We start from the raw sequence: 27,226 nt of genomic DNA on the forward strand, positions 1-27,226 counted from the left end.
TATATAACATATATATATATATATATATATATATATATATATATATATATATATATATATATATATATATATATATATATATATATATATATATATATATATATATATATATATATATATATATATATATATATACAAATATAACTTATGCCTGCTTTTCTGTGTCTGACCTTTTTATAAAAATATTTTTCATCACAGAAAATTTAGAAAATTGTAAAGAAAAGATATAAAAAAATATTTTAAAATATATATATCTTTTGTATTTGCTTCTCTGTTTCTGATTTTCATTAATTTTTCAAATATTTTTTTATTACCAAAAATGAGAAAATTGCAAAGGAGAAGATAAAAAAATATATTTTTCAATATAATTTATATTTTATTTGCTCCCTCTGGGTGCATTTGGGTTCAACTAAACACCAAACCTGATAGATTTATGATTTTATTTCCAAAATCAGCCTGAATGTTACTGACTCCATTTGAAGAGAAAAGTTAAACACAGTAATTTAAAACACAAACAAACTTAATATTCCTGACTGAAATCATTGCAGATTAATAAAAACTTTGTAAGTGATTCGTTTTCTTCACAGTATCTGTTTCACAGAGTTCGTTTAAATTAAATATTTATAATGTTTCTGATTGTTCAGCAATATTTAGTGTATTTATTTTGTTTATAATGGAGGAATATTAGTGCTGAAAGTGCAGTTTTTGCTCCACTTGCAGACCTGCTCAGTCAGACCCTTAAATTTATAGTATTGTTTTGGAGCTGGGAGGAAAATTAACCACACAGGACTGCAGCTGAATCAGACCTCTGACTGCGAGCCAGAGCAGGTGTATTTCTTAAAATCTGAAAGATTTATTGCTTCTTGGTGAGTCTGAATTACGAGTCGCTTTCAGGCAGAGACAGCGCTGACTTGCATATCCTATTTTTACATGAACAGAATGAGACTGCGAGCTCAGTGTACAGTAGCACAGCAGGGTGTCTCTGCTTGTGGCCCATCTGTTTGTTAGAAGCTACTTCTCTCTCTTAAAGACTTGGCTGGCAGACAGGACACAACAGATGAGCATATTTGACTTCTCATCTGCCGCCGCTATTTTCCTCTCAAACGGAGCAGCGAATAAAAGTTGCATCATTGTGGAGAAGAAAATCGTCTTTCTGGATTTAATACATCAATATTATTAGAACATGTGCAGCCTGGCTCCGTGTTGAAGTTTTTGGATGTAACCTTTATAGAAGTTTTGGGTTTTTTTTGTTAAAACTATGTATGCTATGAGACAGATAATCTAAAAAATGTGGCTCCTCAGCCTTCTTCTATTGCTAACTACAAACAACCAATCAGAGCAAGGAGGCGGGTCTTAGCGCTGCCCACCATTGCTCTCTGCAATGCTGCAGTTAGCACAGCCTCTCATAAATGCTAATGCTAGTTGGGATAACCAACAATAATCGTTTTTCTTGTAACGGTGAGTTGTTTCGCAACCATTAGCGCATTTAGCATCGTGTTCACACGCTTGATTGACAGCGCTAAGTCCGTCAATCAACGGACTTAGCGCTGATTGAAACTAAGTCAAAACAACAATCAGAAGATTGTTGTTTTTGGTAGAGAGTGCAGCATTTGTGCATAATAGTTCAGGGAGGAAGTGGAAGAGATTGATCTTTTCTGTCTCATTTCTCTGTATATTTTAACATATTTTTTATAAAAGTTACAAACTACAACTTTAATGATGTGAAACTTTCAAAAGCTAAATGAAAAAAATCTGTAATGGGATAATATCTTAGTAAATATTTTACATCACTGTGGAATATAATCTGGCCATCAAATGCAATCAGGTTACATTTTTTAATCCTAATCTTGAATTTATCCCAGGTATTTTCTGTGCTGACTAACCGACGGCCATCATGTAATCCCAGCGATCCAGGAGGCACATGCCGAACTGACTCCCGTCAGGCGTGTGGCCCACGTCGATGAGCGCCAACTTCCTGTCTGGGTTCTGACAGACGGCAGACGTCCACGCCACCAGGAACCAGCAGACGATGAGCAGGATGATGGCCAGCAGGCGCAGGACTCGCCAGCTGGTCATGTAGGGGATCCGCTGGGCTGTGCGGGACAGGAAGACCTTCAACACCCTGTGGAGTGAAAGGCTCACATGGATTACCCTGAATCTGTGGTCTATACAAAACATGTTCATTACATTTTTCATACAAAATCGTTTTTAGATAATGAGATTTTTGTCTGGCCAGTTCCTTTCATAAGAAGGGTCTCTGTCACTTTAAATCCAAATAAGTTGCTGCAGGGCACACCCCCTCCCCCATCCATCTTCACACTCACACCTGAAAATGGCTGCAAACACATGTGCAATTACACAACCGTACACCTTTGAAAAGCAAACGTGGAACCTCCTGCACAACCAACAAGAACATTTTTGACTTTTCAAACTCCAAAACTTCATAATTTCTTTTTCTGCTTAACATAAAGGAGTTCTGAAATGTTTCCTTGCACATTTTTTGTTTCAAATGCAGAAAATTCTGGGGGGTTTTCCCCTTGAAAATTTCTGAGTTTCTTCTAACAAACTTTCAACTTTTCTAGAACATTTTGGAGATTAATCTAAAAATTTCTGCATGCATTTCTAGCAAATTTTCAAACAAACTTTTTTTCTTAAAAATTTCTAAAATTTATCTCAAAATGTTTGAGTTTTTTTCTAGCAAACTTTCAACTTTTGAGACAGAATTTTTTTGTTTTCTTGAAAATGTCTGAGATTAATCAGATTATTTTCCAGTAAATGTTTTACTTTTCAAACTCAGAAATTATTTAGTTTTTTCTTCTAATTTTACAAATTGTAAATTGTTCAAACTCAGACCCAGAAATTGTCTTGTTCTTTCTCGAAAACTTCAAAGAATAATCACAAAATTTCATATTTTTGTCTAGCAATTTTTGACTTTTCAAACCCAGAAATTATCTTGGTTTTTATACAGAATTTCAGAGATTCAGCTCAAAATTTCTAGACCTTTTTTATAGACTTTTTTTCTTATATATGGTAGTCGTCATATTATCTGTTAGATTTTTTACTTTACGTTTTTTTTGCTCATCTTCCCTCCAACCTTCTGAGGCCACCCTAGCGCCCCCTGGTGGCGTTTTAAACCCACCGGTGTGAGAGACATTAAAATGCAGGACCAACCTGCTATTCTTAGGATCTGCCCTTCAAAGCAACATCAATATAATTTCCACTAATGAGCCCCATCAAAAATTGATCTGCGCTACATTAATGTCCACTTACAGCCTCTTAATCTCCATCTCTACTTTTGAAAGATTCATTGTTCAAATAAAAAAAAAGCTCCTCCTGCAGCTAACCACTAATATTGCTGCTTGTTGCCAGCTTCTTGCCGTCACATTTGTCTCTCTGTAGTATTTAGAGGTTAGCCGGGGCCAGAGCTTCCTTAATTACTTTCTCTTGGCGAGGAATGCAAAATAAAGTCTGGTGATGAAGTAGCTGAGAAACACACAACCTCTTGACTCTTTCTGTTAGTGGAATTAAGATGTGAGATTCGGTGTAATTGCTGTGGATAAAGTCGATAGGATCCTGAAGGTGATTCTGGGAGTGAATAACGGACCTGTAGAGTTTCAGAGTGAGCGTCCCGTAGACGGTGGCGAAGCCCAGCAGTCGGACCCAACGCAGCAGGATGCAGCGGAAAACGCTCGGGTGGAAGTAGAGAATCCCGACCTGGAAGCAGAAAAAAAACAGAGAGGGTTTTCGCCTCTGAAAGATACAACGGCACACTGGGCCCTTTGTGGAGCCAAAAAAAAAGAAGAAAAAGTTCATTTCTGCTAAAAAAAAAAACCTATTAAGGCCATTTCTGAGCATGAAACGTTAAAAATTTGCTAGAAATCTCAAATTTTCTAAAGAAACACAAGCAAGAAATCAGAAATTTGCCAGAAAACCTTTTTAAATTGTGAGATCAATGTAACAATTCATTTTTACAAAAAGCAACAACATTTCTGAGTTTGAAAGGTCAAAAATTGTCTAGAGAATAAAAACCAACTGAAATTAAACTCAGAAATCAGAGTTGCTCTGAGTTGGAAAAGGTGAATTTAAAAAAAACAAAACATTTTTGACCTTTGGAAATGTTCTGGGTTTCAAGTCGTTTTTTTTCTAGAAAATATGTGACTTTTAACTCTCAGACATTTTCATATTTTAATCTAGAAAATTTGAGATTTTTTGGAGTAAATTTACTCTCTTTTTTTCTGATCCCAGAGGAGTTTTTACGCCGTCGTCGGAAGATAATGGCCTCTAAATTAAATTAAATTCAAGTCGGCGGAAGCTGCAGCCTCAGCAAAAAGCTCTATAAACACTGAAGTAATTTTATTTAAGTGTTTGTTCTGATCTGCATCTGGAGCACAGCAGCAGGGCTTCATTGACTCTGTTTGCTGGTTCTACATTCTCCCACGCCGTTTAACGCAGACTGCGTTCATTTTTCACTCTTCTGACAATCAAAGCTAAAGGCATAAGATTTGTCACATAAACCAGCAGATGGGATCTGTTCATGCTTCAGGTAACATGCGATGCAGATGCTGCTGCTTTTAACTCAACCGCAGATATAAGATCAGCTAGCTACGATTATTTGAAACCTCTGGTGCACAGTCGGCGTTAATACGACAGCATTTTATAATATTTCACTGGGTTGGAGCTTTCAAAGAGACGTAAACTAAAATCATTAAAGTGAAACCACGCACAAGCCACAAGAATGTGAGTTTCAAAAGATGCAAAATGTAATTTTATTGTTATTTTTTAACTAAGGCTGATTCCACTCAATCATAAAACAAACATGCAAGTTTTAGTGGACAGGAGTTCAAAGTTTTGGCAAGAGGGATTTGTTCAACATGATCAAAATCTTGGCTCCATTTTCACTACAAATGTGCAGAAAACTTTTGTCAATATTCTGCTAATGTTGAAAAATCCAATTAAAATCACACAATCAGTTTGTTCTTGGGATAAGTTGTTAAAAACATGGCTTGCCATGATTCTCCACCCACTTCCTGTCGCTTTCTCCTTTGTGGTTTTCACCAGTAGCATCATCCGGATATTGATCATGTGACTCTATTGTAGGTTTGCACAATAAACAAATTTTGATGCAGCCAAAAAATTGTTGTGAAAACTGGCATAAAGTGGTGAGATCTTTCCAGGCTAATGCAGGAAACAGATTATAAAAGCTTCAGAGACAAAAGGAATCCTGTATTTTGATTTACTGATGGCTATAAAAAGAGTTTGATGTGACAAAAAGCAGATCAAGAAATGAATAACGTGATGAATAAAATGGTGAATAGAATTAAACTCAGATGATTGAGTTTAATTCACTCCATTTTTTTCACATTTTGTGAAGAAAGAAGTGTCTTCTTCAGAGGTTAACATGTCATTTCTTTCTGTAGTTCTTGGTGCAGCGCCACCACAGGCAAGGAGGGGAACAACAAGTTTTTCCAAAGGTTTTGTTTGAAACGGTGTAATCTGAAAGCGAACCGCAGAAGCTGAAAATGTAACAAATGTTGCAACTTTGGTTCCCAATGGAACCGAGTCCACTGAGCAGACAAAGTTTTGCTCACGTTTTTGATATAAAGTGACAATGGACGGACCAGTAGTACAACCAGAATGGCTGCGGAGCTACAAGAATCTTTGCAGCGTGATCTGAAAGGATAAGTTCATAAACTGCATGAGTCAGTTTAAACGTGCGCTGACATTTCAGAGCCGTTCTTGGCGTTCTTCATCACAGAAAGCTTTACCGCTGAGACCCAGAGGAGGACATCAAGCCGTGTTTTCCACACACTGAAATGTGGCCGGTCCACTGCTGCCAAATAAAAAAAACCTTAAAGGAAAAAATAAACCCTGGTGGCCTTCCAGCGACATGAAAAGAGCCAACATGAAAAAAAAAGAAAGAAGAGATAGAAACAAACATCTGAGGCGACATAATTATCTGTCCGCTGCAGATGTGCAGTGATTTCCCCTGTGGGATTGTTAATGGTAATCGGATTAGCTGAGGCATTAATACGTTCCCTCAAGCAGCAGAAAAGACGCAGCCATGCTGGCGCTCACCGAGTTTGAGTCAGTTAAGGGACGCGGAGGAACCGAGAGCGGAGCGGCAGCCTGACCGAACCGAAACCTCTGACTCAATGGAAGAGGTTGACTCAGCTTCTCCAGGGAGCAGAAAGCGAATGCTGAGGTTTGCATTTTACCTGCAGACCAGGTGTTTCACTTCACATTGGAACGTATAAATGAAGATCAAGAGATGATACCTGGGCAGGTACTGAGCCACACGCTGTGGCACATTCAGGTCTGCAGGGATGCAAGAGGCTGCAGGAAAGAGGCTGCAGGAAGACGGAGTGGAAAACCACCAGAGACCAGAAAAGATGGCCGCTTTTAACTGGGATCTGAATCAAGTGCTGGTTTTTTGTGGTGGGGAAAAAAAGAAACGGATAATTTAAATAAACAAAAACTTGTTTCAAAATATCATCTATAAAACACAGACGTACCAATTCTCCAGTGAAAAAAATCTGCCAGTGTATTTAGTACTTTTCATCAAAATTACAGAATAACTGACTAAAAACAAGCTCTTACATCTTCCTGAAAAGTTACCTGTAAGTTAGTTTTGTCTTATTTCAAGTCAGATATTTGCACTAGAAGTTGAAAAATACTTGTCATGAGAACCAAAAGAGGCACATAAGACAAACTGAGGACAGTCTTTGTCCTCAAACGTCTCTTCATGATGCTCAGATACTCATTACCAAGGCTGTTCTGGTGCTGCACTTTGCATTAGGAGGCTTTCTGGGAAGCGTCTGGCCCCTGATCTTTAGGCCGGCTTCTCTTAACGCCAGCATGCATCAAGAGGAAGATCAGTTTCTGCCCTCCTTCACTTTTCAAACCTCCCATTAATAATCGATGCTAAGTGCTTCGCATTAAGGGTTCAGCAGCGTCTGTAAGAAAGGGGATCAAACGGTATTCAGGACTTTGTGAACGTGCAGCGTTTGACCCACAGAGATGGAGACAATTCTCTCCAAAACTTTGACTACAACTTCTTTATTTATCGCTTAATTTTGTTTTACATTTTCAGGTGTGAATGAGACAGATTTAGTTTCATCAGATGGCCTCTTAAACATGAACTGAAGTGCATCACACTTCTTTATGTGGCAGAATACAAACACCTTCATGTGCAGTGTGTAACTTCTTTTAAAAAATGTTTTGTACATATTTGTTAAAACTGTCGCCATGTTGTGACGATTTGACAATCTGTGAGAAATTTATCTCTAACCCTACCCTCCAGGAGGAGGGTCTTGGCGATGTCGATCATCCTCGTGTTCGCGCTGTTAAATGTCTTAATGATGGAGAAACAACTCACTCTTACAGGAAAACTATCTATCCACTGTCATTGGTGGCTAAGCTAACTGGTGGTACGCTAGTTGTAGCATAGCAGAGAGCAGATTGGGAGGAAAAGGGAGGACGAGCAGCGCCACATACGATTGTAATTGACAACGGTAAGACCGGGAGAAAGCAGAGGAGCTAGATTTTTTTCACAGATGACCCGTCTCACTATACGGTCATTACATGCAACAGTTTCAACAAATATGTTAAAAAACATTTTTTATAACAGTTAAATACTGCAGCTTTAACGTGTTCAAATCCACAAAAAAGCAAAGTAAAGTTTAGACAAACTCCTGCAGAAGATTAAACTTTCTCAACCACCTTGAGAGGTGATTTATTTGGGCCAGAAATCGCCTGATCGAAGCCTGGGAAATCACTTTCACTTTCATTAAAGGGAGACTCTTATGATTTTATAGCACAATCAAGTAACTATATTAACATCAGTTGTTATTAAAATGCTGTAGACATCAAATAGGACTTAAAATTTGAATTGGGCCTCTGTCTCTTTAAGAAGCTCCTCTTTTTAAAACTCTGCCTTCAGGCAGTTATCTCAACATGACTCCTCTGTTAACCCTTTAACAACTTTTTAGGGGTCAAGGAAGCCATGTTGAGAGACGTATAGGAGCAACAGCGGAGACACAATTCCACCAGGTGTTTGCTAACTGCTGCTGGCTAGTCTGTAGGAGCTGAGCTGCGCCTTGAAGGCGGAGCTAGGTCCTTCCAGGCGTTTTGCACAGCTGAATGGTTAACATGGCGATTGAAGGATTTCTTAAACATGCATGGAAGAATCAAAAAACACTCCAAGTTTGTTTTTGACAAAGTAATAACATTTTAAAATGATGTAAAGCTTTAAAAAGTTCATTTTATATAATACTGGCCCTTTAAAGAAGATGAAATCCAGACTTTAGATCCAAGAAGCAAAGCAGTTACTGACTTTATCACTTAAAATCCAAACGAAATAAATGGAGATTTATGGCCCAAAATGTACAAATGTCATTTGAATGCTGTTTGTATGTTTCTATAAGACAAGGAAAAATTATTTAACAAATATCCACAGGATTGAAAAATAAGTGTATTCAGCTAGAAGTGATTAAAATGGAAAACACGTAAAAGGCTGAGAATAACAACAGGTAGTGTGCAAAATTTCACAGTATTTAAATTATCATGCACAGATTTATCTCCAACTGTTAGTAAGGTGTTGATAAATCGACGAGGCCTGAAGGAACAAGAGAAGGAGTCACTCATCTGCTCGCTCAATCAACGCTTTATTTCTCATTATCTTTTCTTCTGAAACATTCCTCGTTTCAGCGCCCACCAGCTGGCATTCATGCAGTGTCAGGGCCTGGAAAGCATCCCATGATGTAAACCACCCAGCTGTGGTGCAACAAGCAGCTCCCCCATTTGTTATTCACTGTTAATAATTTTAGCACAAGATTTGCTGTCTAATTCCTAAACATCATACAGACACCGACTCTCCCCTTGAATTTCAATAATTGTTACTTTTTAGGCTTCACTTACAAATCAGCACAAATTATCTTCAGATCCTTAAAGTCTTTAAATTCACATATCTGAAAGCAAGGCCTTAAAATGTCTTAAACTGTTCAAAAAGAAATTAAGTTGGCCTTAAATACGTGAATCACAAGTCTTAAATTTTCTCCTAACATTTCTATTTCTATATTCTGCACATTTCTTTATTGTCGTGGCTCTTTTCAGTCAGGCAAAAGGTGAAGGCACAACATTGCTAAGGTATCTTTGCTAGCTAGCCTGCATCTGTCATGAGTGGGTAAGTGCAAATTTATTGCCAGTTGTCTGGAAGAAGTTTGTACATTGCTTTAGAAACACAGATCTTAAATTCTATCTATAATGGGCTTTAAAAGTCTTACAGTTAGTGAAACTTGCAGATTAACTTGCTGATTAGCTAAATAGAAGCTAAAAAAAATAGAACACAATCACAACAAGACCTAGCATCCAAGTTACAATATTGTATAAATGAAATGAACAAATGGAACATCAAAAAATCCATGAGTTTCAATGAAGAAAGTAAACACTTTCCTACATTCCTGTTGAATTTAGCTGTACTACAGTGCAAAAGCTAACTTTTATATAAAGCTAAAAAAAAAAGAAAAAAGAAACAGTCATGGCCACTAAAATATTCTGCCCATAAAGAACTATGATTTTCCAGCAATTGCTCATGGGAGTTATAAATTCTTCATTGCTGTTGCAGCTAGCTGTACTACAGTGCTAAAGCTGGCTTTTATATAAGTAATAAACAACTATGCCAAAAAAGATTATGGCAAAAAAGAAAATTGACCATAAACAACTACGACTTCTGGATCCGCAATTGTTCATTGAAGTTATAAAGTCTTTCCTACATTCCTTTTGAAGCTAGCTGTGCTACAATTCTAAAGATTTGCATCGCAGAATAATGTGAGCAGGATAAGCTAATGTCCTTTTGGCCTATTTTTACGCATGATAACCAGTTTTCCTTATTATATCAAATTTAATGTGGCATCCAAAACCAGTTTGGACATTTTAATTTTTCAGTCTTTAGAAACGGACAATCTGTTTCCAAGTTTAGACATCATCATGCTGTCAGACTCCTTCAGGCTCCGACTTCTCAGTCTTGTCAGTTTTCGCAAATATGAGCCATTATTGCCACTTGCATGATTTGTTGCACTATACTAACTGTCTGGGTTAGAGATTTGGCAGCTTCCTCGATCTGAAGCAGACAGTGACCTTACAGTAACGGCGACCCTCAGCCGTAATTACAGCATTAACATAAACAGAACTTGGGTTTGCTCCAAACACAAACAAAGCCCAAAAGGTTTCATCTGAGAATGGGAAAAAACCCAAACACGACTGGAAGCACCACAGAGCATATCACCAAGTGTTTCGCGTCGGGACGCTTTAGATAATTAGCTCTCGCTGCAGGGCAGAAAAAAAAAACATTTTAAAAAAGAACATCAGGAAGGAAGGAAGTGGATTATTTTAGCAGAATTATGCTGTCAGGAGAAGCAGCTTCGCATAAAGTTGGATTGAACAAAAATGCAAATGTTAAGAGATTGATCCAGCTTCCTGTGGAGGTCATGACCCCACAGGATATTGATTACAAAGACATCAACATGTTCATGTATCAGGTTATGGAACAATATTGAAATACAACAATCTACATTTCTTTGTAATTTCTGTATTTTGTGATGGAAAATGAGTCATACAGCATCTGGAGTTGTCCAGACACTCAAACCTCTTCACCTTGATGAAGTGGCTCTGAAGTGTTAGTGGTTCAAGTGTCTTGATCAATAGGAGATCAATAGGTGGATAGATTGGTTCAGTAAAGCTCTTGATTTGACAGCTAATCTATGTTCCAAACACAATCTGTGGTCTGCAGGGTTCAAACGATTAATCAGATTAATTGTGATTAATCAGATGAACTGTGATTAATCGGTTGTCAATATAACCCATAACTAATTTAGCAATCAATTAATCGCTAAATAGAGTTTACAGACTCCAAATAAGTCAATTTTCTGAAAGACAAACATAATTAGAGTAAGTAATTAATCCAAAATTTAACAAACATTTGATTTAAAAAACTTTTTGTCATTAAATATGTTTCAGTCAAAACTCCTCCAGAGGAAAAGTTTTAGCTTCACCTGATTCAAATTACATCCAGAAAGTCTTTAGTATCCAATTATTAATCAATAAAATTTTATGAGGAAAAAAAATTTACAATTACAAGCAAAAAGTTACGAGGAAACATGGATTTAATGAGAAAAATCTGAGTTATGTGTTTAATTCTTCCATCGAAGTAAATAGTAGTTTACAAGATTGTTCAAATTCCTGCTACTGACAATAATTTGATGATGATGTGTTAAAATGTGAATTATGTCTACTAATTATGAAGTATTATCTCTGGAGTTGCAAATCTTTTAGCGTCATTCAATCCAAAAAACATTTTTTTTATTCAAACCGTCTAGAGATTCAGTTTAAGACACAGTAAACAAATAAAACGTTAATTTAAAACAATTCCATCAGTTCAAACAACTAAAGATTCATGCATAAAATTATGTGAGTTAAATTACCAGTATTAAGTTGACTTAATTCACCAATAATTCAAAAATAAATACAAAAACATACAAATTGAACACATTTTAAAACTGATTTTTGAGCATTTTGAATTGGATTCACAAATTTTTTTCTGCACTTCTACATCGCAGAGTTGACTTGAATTCAAAGTTCAAGCTGTAAAACATGCAAATGGCAACTCAGAGTGTAAAAACATCCAGATTTTCTTAAAATGCATCTTCAAAACCAAATTTATTGACATGTATGGCCCAGTCCTACTGTCTAAAAGCATTTTTGAATAAGCGTTGAACTGATGGATGGATTTATTGTCTTTGGTTTGGATTTCTAGAGTAATAGTTTCCAACTCTGCTAAACCACATTTAGTCATTCAATCAGCGTGGAAATTGAAAATTATGGCCTGAATGGAGTTATTGTCTCCACTGGCAGCTGAGCTTGATGAGCAGGAGAGCAACTTCACAACGAAGCACTTATTAAAATGAAAATGCCAAAATAAAAACATCATCCGTGAGTCATCTGTCTGTGACGCAGAGTAAACTCGCCGCTTCTGGTTCGCAGTAGCAGCTGAACATCAGACGGTGCTGAATTTCAGCCTTTTGTCATCAAAAACTACAACCAGCTTAAAAAGATATATAAAAACGAGGGGGAATTTGTCTCCGTCTGAGAAATACAGCAGATCTGGGAATCATTCTGTCACAGCAAAAGATTTGATGCTAGTTTTAATGTTTTGACATGAAGAAACCGAGTGGAGACGGTTTCTGTGGACATCATCTCCCACTCATTGCGTTTTTCTTCTTCCCTGAGCTCCTCCGGTGCGACTGAGCAGGAGGGAATGCTGCTAAGGATAGGTGGGATCTTGTAATAGCGAAGGATCCATTTTTATATGAAAGCTGACACTCCCTGCCACATGGGACGGCCGGCTTTCTGGAGGGAGGTAATGGTTTCTTCTCCTGCTGGTCCCTGAGGTGGGCTGAGTGTAAATTACATCCAGCTTGGCCTCTGCTCAAGGCAAGACCAGAGCCGAGTCGCAATTCCCTCCCCTCCTCATCGCCGCTCCGATCCGGAGAGACATTTCCATCCAGCTCAGAGAGACGCAACGGGAAACTCGGCTCTTTATTTTTTATTCTGACGTTGAAATAACCCAGAAATGCACCTTCCAGGTAGTTACTGTCTTTCAACTCTCTAGGGAAAAAATGTCAAACTCCTTTTTATTTTGGGCTGTGACTGTTCTTAAAGGGCCAGATGTACTGATAAAACCATTTAATAGAAAATTAATACTTCTTAAAATTAAATAACATCTTTTTATATTAATCATTTATTTGTTCATTTATTTACAAAGCAATTTAAAAACCAAAGGTACAAGACAATCAGAAAACACACAATTGGCCAAATAAACAATAAAATCACCAATGAAAACAATTTCAGTCGCTCTGTTCAACACTTCCGACTTGGAATGACTGAGTGACATAATTACAAACGGTCAACAACTTGCTGAAAGGTTACTTGTAAATAAATTATGTCTTATTAAGATATTTGCACTAGAAACTACATCAAGTATTTGTGATGTAGTTTCTACATCAAGACTTTTTGCAGTGTTCTGGGGTTATTAAAAGCACTTCTCTGATATGAAAGAAGCTGTAGGACCAGCATGCGTGTCCAGTTGCTTAATAACAGCAGAATTATTTAAAATGGAAGCAGCAGCAGCAGCAGGGTTGCAGGAATATTTCAGGATCTATATTTAGAGTGAAGCTTCTCGCCCCTTGCAGCTTTGGATTGTGTGCGATGCACAGGAGCCGCACGCGGCCCAGCGTCGAGCAAAGACACTGAACCGAGGAAACGAGATCAGCAACGGCGACCACTTCAGCAGAGCAGATCAAACCGAATCCGGACGCCTTCACTCCACAGATCTGACTTAATCTACAAAGTGAAGCTCAACCCTTTACAAGCCCTCTATTTTTAGCAGCCACTGCCATCACTACGCCAGCTGGAAACAGAAATATCTGCCTTTCATTCATTCGCTGAGCAATAACATGGCTCCGAGGCTCACTTTCATTCTGCACATCTTAAACATTACCAGTTTCCAGGACCTTGTCGCTGCAAATTGCATTGATTAGCCAGCTCTAAATCAGCTGGCTTTAATTACGTTTACTTTGTATCGCTTCACGAGGCGTGCGGCTCTGCTTGATTGCAACTAAATTGCAATTATCCATTTCCCTGAGCACCAAAGAGGAAGATATAATGGTGGCTCAAGGTAAATCAATGGGTTTGTGGGTTTTTCTTCAACTTAATCATCTGAAGAAATGATGAGGTTCTGTAGAGGATCGGCTTGAAATATAACTGATTGACACAAATTGATTTGTTTTTAAAGTAATTATACTCACTCACACTTTATATTAATTCAGTTTGTGCCTAATAAACCCCCAGTTTGTCATAAGCATCATTACATTCTTTAAATAGGACAAAGTGAGACAAAAGGAAGAGGTCTAAAAGCTTAATATGAAATCCTAACACATGTTTTTAAATCCTTTAGCCACTTTATTACAGAATCAATTGCTTAAAGCCAGAAACAAGTGCGGTCAAGTTTACATACGGTGGAACCACAGTAAAACTTGAAAACACCGAAAACTGTCTGTTTTAACAGTTCAAACACCAAATATGCTTGAAAGGTTACCTATTGTGCTTCCCTACACAGGTTAACATAGATCTATGTGGAAAACAAAACATGTTCATTTTGTTTTTCTCTTATTTAATGATCAGTATCAGATGTTTTAGGGCATCTTGTCACTTAAAATCCAAATAAGCTGAGATTTAAACTCGCATGTCAAAATGGCAGCAAATAGATGCTCATGTAAGACAACCGTACATCTTTGAAAAGCAGAAGTTGAGCCTCCTGCGCAACCAGCAAGAACGAAGAAAGTGGTTTCTGGATGACAAGACAACAACAAAACATCCCTCTTTTCCAGCAGCCATTGTGCCGTACATACAGTGGTAACACCAGTTGACCAAACATGCTGGAATTCCATTTGGGTTGCTAGGTAACGAAGCTATTCTCTCAAATATGGTTCAACAATCGGGAGGTCTATGAAACGTCTCACTTTCCGTACACCAAAAGTATTAAACAAACATGTCTCCTGTCGTGTCGTCCAAATACGAAATGAAAGATCTCAGTGTTTTTATCTAAGATCAGACCCACTGCTGACTTTCTAGGAGGCAGAAAATGTCTGTGTGTGGTTGGCATAACGTGTCTGTATTTAATTAATTAAAACACCTCCTAAATTAAGGAGTCCAAAAAGCATGAAAACACAGTGAAAGGAAGAAACTGTGTGATTAACTGTGAGGCAGCATGTGAGGCTCTTCAACAGATGGCGACTTGATGGTGTATGTTAGGCAGGGGGTCACCAACAAGCCGCGGGATGTTTGCTTCTGCCTCTTCTGTTCTATCACACTCACTCTCTGCTCATACACAGAATCAGACGTGCAGGAATACAAAAGCTGAATAATGTGTTTTCTCTTCAGTGAAAGACAAAGTTTGAAAGTGTTTCTGGTTGCAGAAAACCTGCAGATATCAAACAAATTTTCATTTGGGCCAAATCAAAAATGTGAACGTCCTTAAAGGGCCGGTTGTACCAGAATGTATCGATCAAACCAATTAAACGGTTAAGATATCAAGAAACAGCTGTTTGTTTCAGCATTCAGTGTTTCATAAGATCAAATAACATCGATCATTTTTTCACACTGGTCAGTCCAGCCAGGATTTCATGACTGTTTTTAATTTGTGGTGCTGATTTAGAAATATTTGTAAGGAATTTTTTTTGCGCTAATGTATGATGCTAAATGTGACTTTCATTAGCTGGAGTATCAACCACTTGACATCAAGTAAAGCTGAGGGAGGAGACTCTTACACCCAAAGTTTTTGGTCAATTTTGAGAAATAAATTGCAGTAAATCAGGAAAAAAAATGTGGGGATTTGATGAGTTTACCTGAATTTTGTGGATTTGTGAAAAACTGCGGATTTACTGGCATAATTTGGAGTTCAGTGGGCCACATAAAAAGCTACGGCGGGCCAGATTTGGCCCCTGGACCTCAAGTTTGACATGTGTGCTGTGGAGTAAACAACAAACTCCAGGTTGTCCTGATTCAAAACAAATGAAAAGAGATGTTTGCGAGGAGCGTCTTACCGGAAAGTAGAGCAGGATCGCTCCGCAGAGAATGGCCTCCAGGAGGACCAGGCCTGACGCTCTGATGCTCTGGAAAAGAAAAACATATTACAGGTTTTAAGCTTATTTTCTTCAGGATGAGTCAAAACAAAAGGAAAATAAAAGTGAAACAACTCTTAATGGCAATGGCATTTATTTGACTTTACATGTTAAAACAAAACATGTTATCTTTCCAAATCCATAATTTAAAAAACATATTGCACAAAGTTATCTTTAATAAGCAACTGGACAGATTTGTCCTATTAATTTAAGTGTTTTTATTGTTTTTCTGATTGTTTTTCATTGCTTGTATGGTTGAAGTCATGATCTCTGTGAAATTTTTTTGGATGACTATAAAAAGATTTTTACAATCTACTCTAGTATGTGACAAATCCTTAATCAAATTCTTGATTTAATAAAATATATATATATATATTATATTTTTTTTGCCTAAAAACCCTAATAAGTTATGCTGTGATCTTAAATCGAACTGGTTTACCAAATGCCTTCAGAGTTTAGCTAAAAGACACGAAAGAAAAACTTTCTGCCTCTTTATTACTGTGCATAAAAAAGAATAAAGTATCGTAAAAGCTCTTCCTTTAAAGCTTTTTTATTATTATTTTGATGAGTCACCATTTCGGGCACGTCCTGTTCTTCCTTTATGTAATATATTTTTGTAACATTGTGTCCTCTAATTGACAAGATGCTTGAGGGGGCTCTCAGAGAGAGGAATACAGCTGTGCCACCAAATTAAAAATACATACAAAAGAAAAGAAAAGTGAAGCCCGACTTCTCTTCGCTACATGAGGGATGTTTATTTTATTTTAAGTCAAAATAAAACATACAAAGAGATTTTAATGTTTTATCAAAACTCTGTAAAAAGATTCAACAGTAAATAATAATGCGGAAACGGAAGCAGTTTTTAATAATAAAGTTTTGCATTTTCATTTTATTTCAATTTAAAGAAGATTCTTTAACAAAATAATTTGTCTAGTATTGACTGATTATGATTGTCTAATTAATGTTTGACTGGCAGGTTTGAAAGGCCGAAGTGTAAGCACCAAGCTAAATACTAACGCAACACTCTTCAGTGTGGAAGTCGTCATGATGGAAAGAAAACTCAAAGTCAGTTATTTCCGGGAACACAGATGCTTTCAGAAATTAAACCTTTGTTTTTTCAGGTCATTTTGCACTTTTCCAGTTTTGGCCACATATCAAATTAGCTGAATGCATCTCAGCAAAGTTGCTTTGTCTTAACAAAAAATGAATAAAAATTTATATTTGAGCTTCATGTGTTTACCTGCAGTTCACTTACTTTGCCCCAAATCAGTTCTTGAGTTTGTTGACTTGTGATATTTTCTGTTCACACAGAATACAAAACAAATGTGCTAGCTAGCGCTAGCTGGAGAAACGGCTCGTGGTTTCGCACCAAAGACAAAAGAGAAATCCTACAACCGCTAAAATCTGACATTACTCCATTTGTGTTTACATTTTGTTAAGAAAACAGTTCTAATGACAATACAAACAAAAAAATCAGGATCGGCTTTTTAAGGATCAGCACTGAAATCGGTGCAACCCAAATATTAATTGCCATTTAATTTTCTGAATTGTTCACTTTACCTCCATAAACTAAAAACAAAGCATTTTAAAATATTAATAAGGTTATTTTGAAGGTTTACAGAAAAGTCTTGCTTTTTGAGACAAAATAAAGAAGTGAGGGATCATTCAAGACTTTTGCACACTAACTTTTGTTTGGTCTTTCCTTTGAGCCGAGATTCAATGCTCTGGTGGCCTGACGACCAATGAGGAGCTGATTACGCCTACCTTATTCCTGCGAAAGTGGTAAATAAGCACCATGCTGATGAAGACGATCAGCATGCAGAGACACTGGAAGGAGAGCACCGCCAAGCGAAGGGCGCCGTCCTCCAGCGCCACGCAGGGAGAGTCGTCTTTACAGAAAGCACAGCCCTGCTGGCAGGGCAGGCAGTCGCTGCGGGAGCCTTCATCTTCACCCAGACCCCCAAATCCAGCTTTCCCCGTTCTCCCAGGCTCTGCCGGAGGACGACGACACGGTCAAACTCAGCACACATCAACGAGAAGTGAAGGCAAAAAGTAACAGGAAATAATTTCTCCACATATTGATTTTGTCTATGAACTAGAATATTTGCTACTGGAGAAAAGATATGTTTGCAAGAGAGCGGTTAGGTTAAGTTGCCTTGGGGAAATCTGACAAAAGTTGGGATAAAATGGCAAAAGTACGAAACTTCCTAAAACTTTAAAGTCGAAGTTTATACCATATGTTTTGTAATACTGCAGTATTGGGAGGGACACGGCGAATAAATTCAGAACTTTTTCTCTACAAACAGCTTCAGGTCTGAACCACCCTACTATTACTGAGATTATTTTAATTTGAAAAGCTGCACCAAACAGCGACATCCTTCCATTTCAATCCCAACACTGCAAAAACACTGAATCTCACCAAGTACCTTTGGTCTCGTTTCTAGAATATCTGAAATAAGACAAAACTAACTCATCAGCAAAAAATATGAGCTTGTTTAAGTCAATTATTCCTCAATATTGACACAAATTGACTAGTTTTATTAGCAGATTATTTCATTTAAAACATGGGGAAAATGTCTTATAAGAGGTGAAATAATCTGCCAATGTAACACGCACTTTTTCATCAATATTAAGGAATTATTGACTCCTGTTTCTCGCTGAAAAGTTGCTTGTGAGTTAGACATTTGCGAAAGACAATGGACCTATAATGCTTGATACAATGTTGTTTTAGGAGTGAATGAATCGTGGTCGACACGGGCCAATCTCCAGTGGACTGGTTGCCTGGTTGCCAGTTAATCGCAGGGTTGAATAATTTTGACATCTGAGTTTCAGAAGTTGAAAATGTGTGACTTTTGAAACTCAGAAAATGTCCAAAAAGTTGAAAAACTTTTAACATGGACCAACTGATTCTCATCCTTCAGAAATTCTGACCGAAAGGTTTTAGACAGCTGCTTTTCCAATGTCCTTTGGCAGCGAGCTGTGCTGCAGCACTCAGAAAAGCTTGAACAAATTAGGAAAATAACTCAATTTCAGTTATTTTTTATGCTTTCCTCTCCTTCCCACTCAGCTGAGGATTTAACATTTTCTTTAAAAAGTCATCTAAAATTTTTATGTTTTCTCATAAAGTTTGATCTTTACTGACATTGTTTTTTAGTTTAAATTTCAGAAAATACAAGCAGAGGGAACAGATTTTTATGAATTTTGTTACTTATTGACATTCTTGCTGGCTTGTAGCATCGCTGAGTAAATACGATTATCCTTCTTTGACCTGAACAGGTGTTATTAACAACGTGTCAAGACAGGAGGAACTGATCAATATGTCTGAACATGGACAGTCGACATCCACTTGTACTGTATAAAAAAAAGCAGTTCACTTTGTAAGCACTAGGTCACTGTAAGATAACAGAAAAATAATAGATTAATGTGATTTAATTTAAAAAAATTAAACAATTACATAGGAAGTGATCAAATTGCTGTTATCACACATACAATAATTATTTCTATGTAGGTATATTCTAATTTTGTTGTGTGAACAAAAACCATGAGAACAACAGTAATGAGCCTTGTAAATACTAAAAACAGGCGCTTTTCTCATCCTAAAACAATCAGTGAGACTGAATATGTAGTTAGATAAATGGATTAAAAATAAGTTATAAAAATAAACTTGAGCAGAACGAAGGCTTTGATTACAACTGCAAACGCTCAGGAAAACAAAACAAACTGTACAAAAATAAACGGGTAAAAAGAGATGTGTTTATTGGTTTGTATAGAAACCCCTTGAGAGACGCCCATATGGCTGCATAGATAACAGATTTCAGACTTACGGAGCTTTGATGGGGGCTTTACAGGAAGAAGCTATTGTCTTTGAGATTTGAAGGGATTTTGCCTTTAAAAAGAACTGTCCCATTTTTTTTTCAAAGCCCATCACCAATCGCTTCAAAGGGACTACTCATCTCCATAGCAATGAGTCACACATATTTTTATTGGTTTGGTGCTACTATGGTCAGAAGAAGCTTGGATACAATAACTTTATATACATAGAAGAGAGTAGAATGGCTTCTACTGCAAGATAATGTTACAGATGTTTTTCCGAGCCACACTTTGCTCTTACTGTCATCATTTCCAATCTATTGTAGTGGAAAAAGTTCAAGAACACAGCAAAAACTAGAGCAAAATTAAACATATTTCCAGAACATTCAAGTTAACTATGACCTCAAACATATTTTGCAAAGACTAAGCGAACAATGTGGCAAAGGAGACCAGAGGGAGTTTGAGTGGGATGAAGCAGGACGGAAAGACGACTAAAATGAAAACTTGGTAGGGAAATTGAAAGAGGGCAGGTGGAAACCACTGGGGGTCTGTGTTTGCAAAAAGCCTCCTTTTTAATTAACTCGCAGCAGACAGAATAAACTGCAGATAGAAACTATCATTAAAAAGATATTTCCCATCTCGAACTGGATTAGCCTCCCAAGGTGGCGAGGCTGCGTCCATTTCCAGACTGAGAAGATAAATGCTCATCATAAACTTTAATGAAGGGGAAAATGGCCTTACTGTTCAATCTTCAGCCATATTTTTTTTAAAAATACCTCACAGCTGCCTAACTGCTTGCAAGGGAATCACGTAAACAGACATAACTTATAGCATCTTTGTGCAACGACATCAGATTGATGCTAAAGGAACTGCAGAAATGACCGTTTTTATTCAGAAATAAAAACTCAACTCTGACAACTTACAGTATGAAACTACTTTGCTAAACATGCTTATATGTATGTAAAGATGCTGAAAATGCATTTACTGCTAATTACCGTATTTCCAGACTACAGAGGGCACCAACTCTGTATTTAAGTAGTGGCGCATATTGCACCGCTGAATATACTGCAACTGTGCTGAATTACAAACATTTTATTGATATTATCTCACTCAGATAAACTCAACTAGACTCTGCCATTCAAATCAAACACATGAACAATGCTACTACGCAGAAATCAGCATAGATTTTGTATAACTTACTTGTGAAGCCATTGACTGCCACTCTGTTGGGGTGGTAGAATCCCTTCTTACACTGGCACTGGTATTTATCCAGGACAAACCCATGACCACGCAGCGGCAGGCACTGTGAACAGAAGAGCACATACACCGTGCATCAACTGTAACACAACTTTTAAAAATTAATATAACAAGTTATTGATTAATGGGTGGATTTAGCATTGATTGAGCTCAACGATTAACTGAGAAGCGGCCATTTTCTTTAGTGTGTTGCTTTATCAGCAGAGAAACCGTGTATTTTACATAATATATTGAATTCTAACATGATTTTTTTGTGTAAAATATAACTGCATATCAATCTTTTTTATTGACATTATGTTAAAATGTTTTGCGTCATTTCCTCTGATTTTCTGTCACATCAGCCTCTCCTTTGTGGCAAATCAGTAATTTCTGATTCTTCACCACTCAAATTTTAAAGTAAAACTTAAGCAGCTTATTAGGTGTTTATATTTCAAAGTAGAACCGCATAAAGTGCACAGGACTCTGTTTTGGTTCGGCCACCATCTTTGTTTGTGTATCAGCGCCTGGATGACCATCGCTGCCCTCTGCTGGATGGCGGCCAAACTACAACCCTCAACGGACGTGATTAGTTAATCAATTGAATTTTAATTTAATAAAACAATACTGAAGACGTTATAATTCTACACTCTTCTAATTTTTTAGTATTAAATTAGCAAAATACTTTTCATTCAATTTGGAACAAACTGAAGAAAAATGTTCAGTATTGGAGAAGTTCAGACTTTTATGCCTAATTTATTACAATAAATGTGACTTTTCTGGTGTCTAGTGTGTGCGTCTCTCTTAATTTTCTGATTAGCCTTTTTTACAAATGACTTTGGAGATAAAGGAGGAGTAATAATATGATATAATCTCTAAGAAACAATGCAGGAATCAAAATAGCTCTGGTACTTCCACCAACACTTGAAGCGCCGCAAAGTGTTTGTGACCTGACTGAGAGAGACTCCCCAGAGGGGTGTAAACGCAGCAGTGGACCAAACTCTGGAGGTCTGCTGCTATTTTTGACAGTTCGTCAAGCTCCTTGGTGGTTTCGGGAAACCTTTTTCACTCTGCAGAGCTCTCTGACGGAGCCTGCCGAGACTCAAAGACCCAAAGTAATTATCAAGTCGGTATTTAATGAACAAGTTCTGTAAATTGACTCCACTGAAGTTGTTCATGAGGCTTAAACTGTTAATAATACCTTCATTTTATGTGAACAGTATATTTTCCACATAATCTTCAGTTATCCCTGAACTTCCTGGTTCGTAAACGTTTTTCCATCACTAGTTTTTCAGCTTTCTGTCTCATATTTGACTGTTTTCAGGGAATGTTAGTTTGGCCTAGTATACGTCCTAGAACAGGTTAAGGCAGGTGGTCTACACAAAACACGTTCAGCACATTTTATTCCACAAGATAATGATTAGAAAATGAGATTTCAGACTCCTCAGTTCTGCCTATTTTGAGCCATTTAATGACTGCTGGCGACAGCGACTTCCCCAACTCAACGTTTACACAGGGGGGTGAAAATGGCTGCAAACAGATGCACAATTATTCTATTGTACATCTTTGAAAAGCAGAAGTGGAGCTTCCTGCACAACCAACAACAATGTAGCAAGTGATTTTTGATTGGTAAGCCAATATGGATGGATGGCTCAGTTCTTATTCCAACTGTTAATATCAACAATCTTTTCTTCTGATTTTCTTGTTTCTCTGTCACAGGACCAGGCTAATGTCTGTGTCTGTTCAGACTTTAACTGGACCATTTTGAGTAAATTATTTAGAAAGTATCCTGGGTTTCCCTCCAAACTCCACACCCAGGCAGATGATGAAGCTTCAGATAGGACTTTTTTAAGTTTGTTGATGTAAACTGGCAGAAATTATCCACCAGTGACGCCAAGCTTCGATCTCTGAAACCAAACCAAGTGGATTTACGGACTTACTGAAGTCCGATGTGGGTATCAGAGATAAAGGATGTGCCTGTAAAGTATTTCCTTCTTATTTAGTCTCCAACGCTGCAGATACCTTCATTAAAATCCTCCAGGTTGAAGCTGCGGTGCAGGAACCAGGAACCTGGTTTTCTCTCTGATCGCCCTGCGGCCGTCTCCCCGGGACAGCTGGTGCTCGCTGCAGCAGCCGGCTGCCATTGTTAATATGCCCACCTCATGAAGACTTGAGAAGAAATGACCAGAGACAGGTGTATTTGTGTGTGTGTTTGCATATTTTCAGCATGTGTGACAGGAGAGCCAGGAATAGCTCTGGCCGTTCGTCCCAGTCCAGAGACAGATGAAAGGTTGAGGAGTTTGGCGAACGGCGAAGCAGCCCACCTGCCATCAGTCACATGATCTCAGCCGTGAGCCAGAGATATTTCAACAGCTCATCAAATACACTGGAAAAACACAACATATTAAATAGTTTCTTTTATCAAGTTTCTAGTGCAAATACCTTAGGACACTTAAAATAAGACTAACTGAAAAGTAACTTTTCAGCAAGAAATATGAGGTTGTTTTAAGTAAATAATTCCTTAATATTGATGAAAAAGTTCTTGTTCTATTGGCAGATAAATTAACTTATAGCAAAAAGCCTTTTTAGAAATAAATTTGAATTTGGAACAACTACTTTCATCAATATTAAGGAATCATTTACTTAAAACGAGTCCCGATATCTTCACGAAATGTTACTTGCCAGTTAGTTTGTCTTATTTTAAGTGTAACAAGATATTTGCAATAGAAACTATAGCAAACAGATCCATAAAAAGTCTTGAAACTATTCACCATTTTAAACTAAAGCTCATGCTCAGCTGTGTGTGCAGGAATGATGCTACTCTACATTAGCAGGAGTTAATCGTGTTGCTGTTTTCACAACAAGCTGGAGGCAAAAAATGCACCAAATCACTGAGAAATAATGAGCTGTGCAGTAAACGGTTACAGGATCTTCAGCTGCTGTTTCTGATAAGGCGACTACTCCGTCAGCTGCTGACGGCTTTTCTAATGATAAAAACAAATCAGTGTCTGTTACAGAGCTGACATCTTCATTACCTGCAGAGATAAGCGAATACGACCCATCTCATTAACTCTGCGTGACAGTCACGTGTCTGAGAAACACCCACAGATTGTTGCAGGTGGTGTGGTTGCACCCCGGGCTCCCCCTGCGGCTCCGCTCATAGCGGTTAGCATCCCAGCTGTGACAGCTGTCAATCAGGCACACTGTGACAAGCTAATTGCCATCGGGACGCCTGCATGGCCACCGGTGAGGACCTTTTTACAGACGCGCACCACGCTGTCAGACCAGCAAGCAAGAGCTCTCCTCACAGAAACATACCAAACACTCAAAGCCCCACTTTGCATGACGTTTAATAAATTTGATCATAGTAGGCCACAAATCACAAAAATCTGTGATTTTTGATCAATTGAAAACAGTTTTTGATCAACGTGAACTTGATTTAAATTGCAAAAATGTGTAAAGATCATATAATTCTGACTTTCAGAGTCGTAATTATGAGATCCAAAATCATTATAATGAGATTCCTCCTTACAGAAAAGGTGTGCATTTCTACCTCATAATTTACTTTGGAAGTCAAAATGATGATATTGAAGCTCAAAACGATGACTTAGAAATCTAACATTTTGACAAAAAATCAAAATTATTACCTTCAAGCTTAAAATTATGACTTTGAAAGTCAAGTTACAACTTTTAGGCTCAAAATTTTGACTTAAACTCAAAATAATGACCTATAAGCCTAACATTTTGATTTATGCTCAAAATTATGACTTTTAAAGTTAAAATTATGACTTTTAAGTCCATAATTATGACTTTAAAAGTTGCCGCTTTCATGGCAGAGATGGGCTTCCATACTCTTCAGCTGAAGTGCTTTAGAAACACTTTGACTTGAGTTGAAGCGACATTATGCATGATGGTGTTTTAAGCTCAGCTTGCTGACTGGAAATCTTATCAAGCTTTTGCAGACGTGAGTAAACATCACGACGTCACATATCATTAAAAGCTCCTGGGAGAAAGATGGACGCATTCAGCACGGCACCAGCTGAGCTGCAACTCTGCAGCGCAAATTCACCTGCAAATCACAAAATGAGAACGATTTTTACTCTCAGCTCCTCTGGATTTTGTTTTTTTTATCCATCAAAGCAATTATTTAAAAAAATGCTGCTTCCAGTTGAATAAACCTTGATATTTTAAAAAGAGGTAAAATGCAGAAGGTTTACAGTTAGAAAACACTAATAGAGAAATATTTTCTGTTTTTTAAGTTTTTATTGGCACTAGTGGCTGTTACAGAACAAAAGAAAATACACTTTGTTTTGCATCAGGCTGTATTTTTAGTTTTATTTGTTGGCCCACTTTAATATTTTTAATAGACGGATGCATTAAAATATTCACTGCTTTTAAATATTGAGGAAAAGAGACAATAATATTAAACAACACGGTTAAATTTTAATAGCTTGACTCAAACTCTACTTTTATTGATGCAAATTAAAGAGAACTGATCATACATAAACATTAATGCATAAAAAAATGCATATCTGATATTTTTTGAAGTTGAAAGAACTGTTTAAAAAACACTAATAATAATTAAATGTTTTAAACCAATAATTATGTTTAAAAAGCATTATTCATGTTTAATAAACATTGATAACATTAGCTAACTGCTATTAATGTTTATTAAACATTAAAAACATTATTTAAAAGTGTTTAAACATTTTCTAAGTAATGTTTAAAAATGTATGTTTTTAAAACAATATTATTGTTGAAAAAATTATTTGTGTGTTTTAAAAACTGCAAATTGCTAATTTAAGTCATTTTTATTAAGGTTTTTTAAATGTTAGATCATGAATGTATCAATGTCATATAATTTTAGGCTTTAAAATAAGAATTTGATCAAAAACATAAAATTTTTTGCAACTAACATTAAAATATCACTTTAATTCTTCATCTCCTGCACTTCAATGTCCACATGGATCAAACATGGCTCTCCTCCTTATGCCTTTAGATGAAATAAATCAGGGGAATTAAATTAAAAAACAACTCGTAAGTGTAGCACTAATTGCTGCTGAGGCCAGGGGTCTTCTACTTGACCAGGAAACCAGAAACTTGCTTATAATTCTGCCTGCTAATTAGAACCCGCTGAATCCTCTTCCTCTCTCTTTGAAACAAGCCCACGCTCTTCCGGTCCAGCACAGCGCCTAATCAAGCTCGAACAGGACTCTGCAGATATTTGTAATGACCCTACAGAGGTCAACATGAAGCCTGCGGAAAGCCCATCATCAAGTAATTACAGATTGAACTGTAGAATACGTGAGCAGGAAGGTAGGAGGAGGGAAAAGAGCGATTCGTCCGGTACCTACAGTAACGCTGCCAGGTGGGCTGCAAATGACCAAGTCAGCACAAGATATAGCGTCAAGTGAAGGAGGAGTAAATAGAGAGGCAGTGAAGAGCCTGTTAGCATGAAAATACAAGCCTGTGGTTCTCATCACAGAAAAGCATCCAACTTTTATGACAATGTTCCTCCATTAAGTCTTTAACGTCGTTTTTATGAGTATTTCACTGAGAAGTGAAGACTCAAGGGTCCTGCTGCCGCTAGTCTGAAGGAGTTGAGAGGGGAAGGCCCTATGAGACGCTTCAGGTTTGGTTTTGATGGGGCAATAACATAATAACATGATTTAAAGCTCAAAAAGTCAATTTTACATGGAAATGCCCCTTTAAATAGTTGTGAAATGCCAAGTGATCACTATATTTACCTTCTATTTTCAAGAACCACCAAATAAATATACAGATTATATACATTACAAATGATAAAATGTTCCATGTTTCCATTTTTGCGTATCGCAAAAAATTTAATTAAAATATCAGCCGTATTTTCTATTAAGCCAAAAAATATATATTGTCTGTTAAAAGAGTAAAATATTTTTTCTCTTCTTCCTGCTCAATGTTTCCTGCTTTGATGTGCGGGTAATTTGCTTTAATATTTGCCATTTTGTAGCATATAGGGGTTTTATAATGTTTGAGCAAACGCGAGACTCAGCTGCTGCAGGGAAGATGCACAAATAGATGGAGGCTAATTTCCATATTCATAAATGTGTGCACACTAAATGAGGTATAGAGTGAAATCTGTGCCAACTTATAGAGAAGGCATGGAAGACATCTTGGTGTCATTTTATTGAGATTTTAGAGAGTTTCATTCGAAGGAAATTTAATGTTTCAGGAGATATTTTTTCCTCTTTTTTGTCCTCCACTTGTCCATTTATCTCATTTTATCTAGAACAATGCAAAAAGATGGACTGGATGTAAAAAAGTAGAATCAGTGAAAGCTTTTCTAAAACCAACAATAAGTCACTTTTCACTTGCAAAGAATATCGTCTGAAATTTCTGTACATTTTATTAGTTTTTGTATTTATTAGTATTGTAAATATTTAGTAAGATTCAGAACATTTACTTCTGTG

At 37.1% G+C, this 27,226-nt stretch overlaps 1 protein-coding gene across 2 annotated transcripts in view; it reads right to left on the reverse strand.

Annotated features, from left to right (window-relative positions):
* Nucleotides 1-27,226, reverse strand: part of gpr158a (G protein-coupled receptor 158a) — a 58,065-nt gene that overhangs the window by 10,542 nt on the left and 20,297 nt on the right. For both annotated transcript variants that reach the window (XM_055020949.1, XM_055020948.1), the window contains exons 3-7: nt 20,745-20,847; nt 17,499-17,725; nt 15,657-15,725; nt 3,605-3,714; nt 1,884-2,122 (exon numbers count right to left, since the gene is read on the reverse strand). In XM_055020949.1, the coding sequence (XP_054876924.1) occupies nt 1,884-2,122; nt 3,605-3,714; nt 15,657-15,725; nt 17,499-17,725; nt 20,745-20,847 (748 nt within the window). The remainder of the gene's footprint in view (nt 1-1,883; nt 2,123-3,604; nt 3,715-15,656; nt 15,726-17,498; nt 17,726-20,744; nt 20,848-27,226) is intronic.

The sequence above is a fragment of the Poeciliopsis prolifica genome, unplaced genomic scaffold (genome assembly GCF_027474105.1).
Source record: "Poeciliopsis prolifica strain line A6 unplaced genomic scaffold, Auburn_PproV2 SCAFFOLD072, whole genome shotgun sequence".
Taxonomy (NCBI): domain Eukaryota; kingdom Metazoa; phylum Chordata; class Actinopteri; order Cyprinodontiformes; family Poeciliidae; genus Poeciliopsis; species Poeciliopsis prolifica.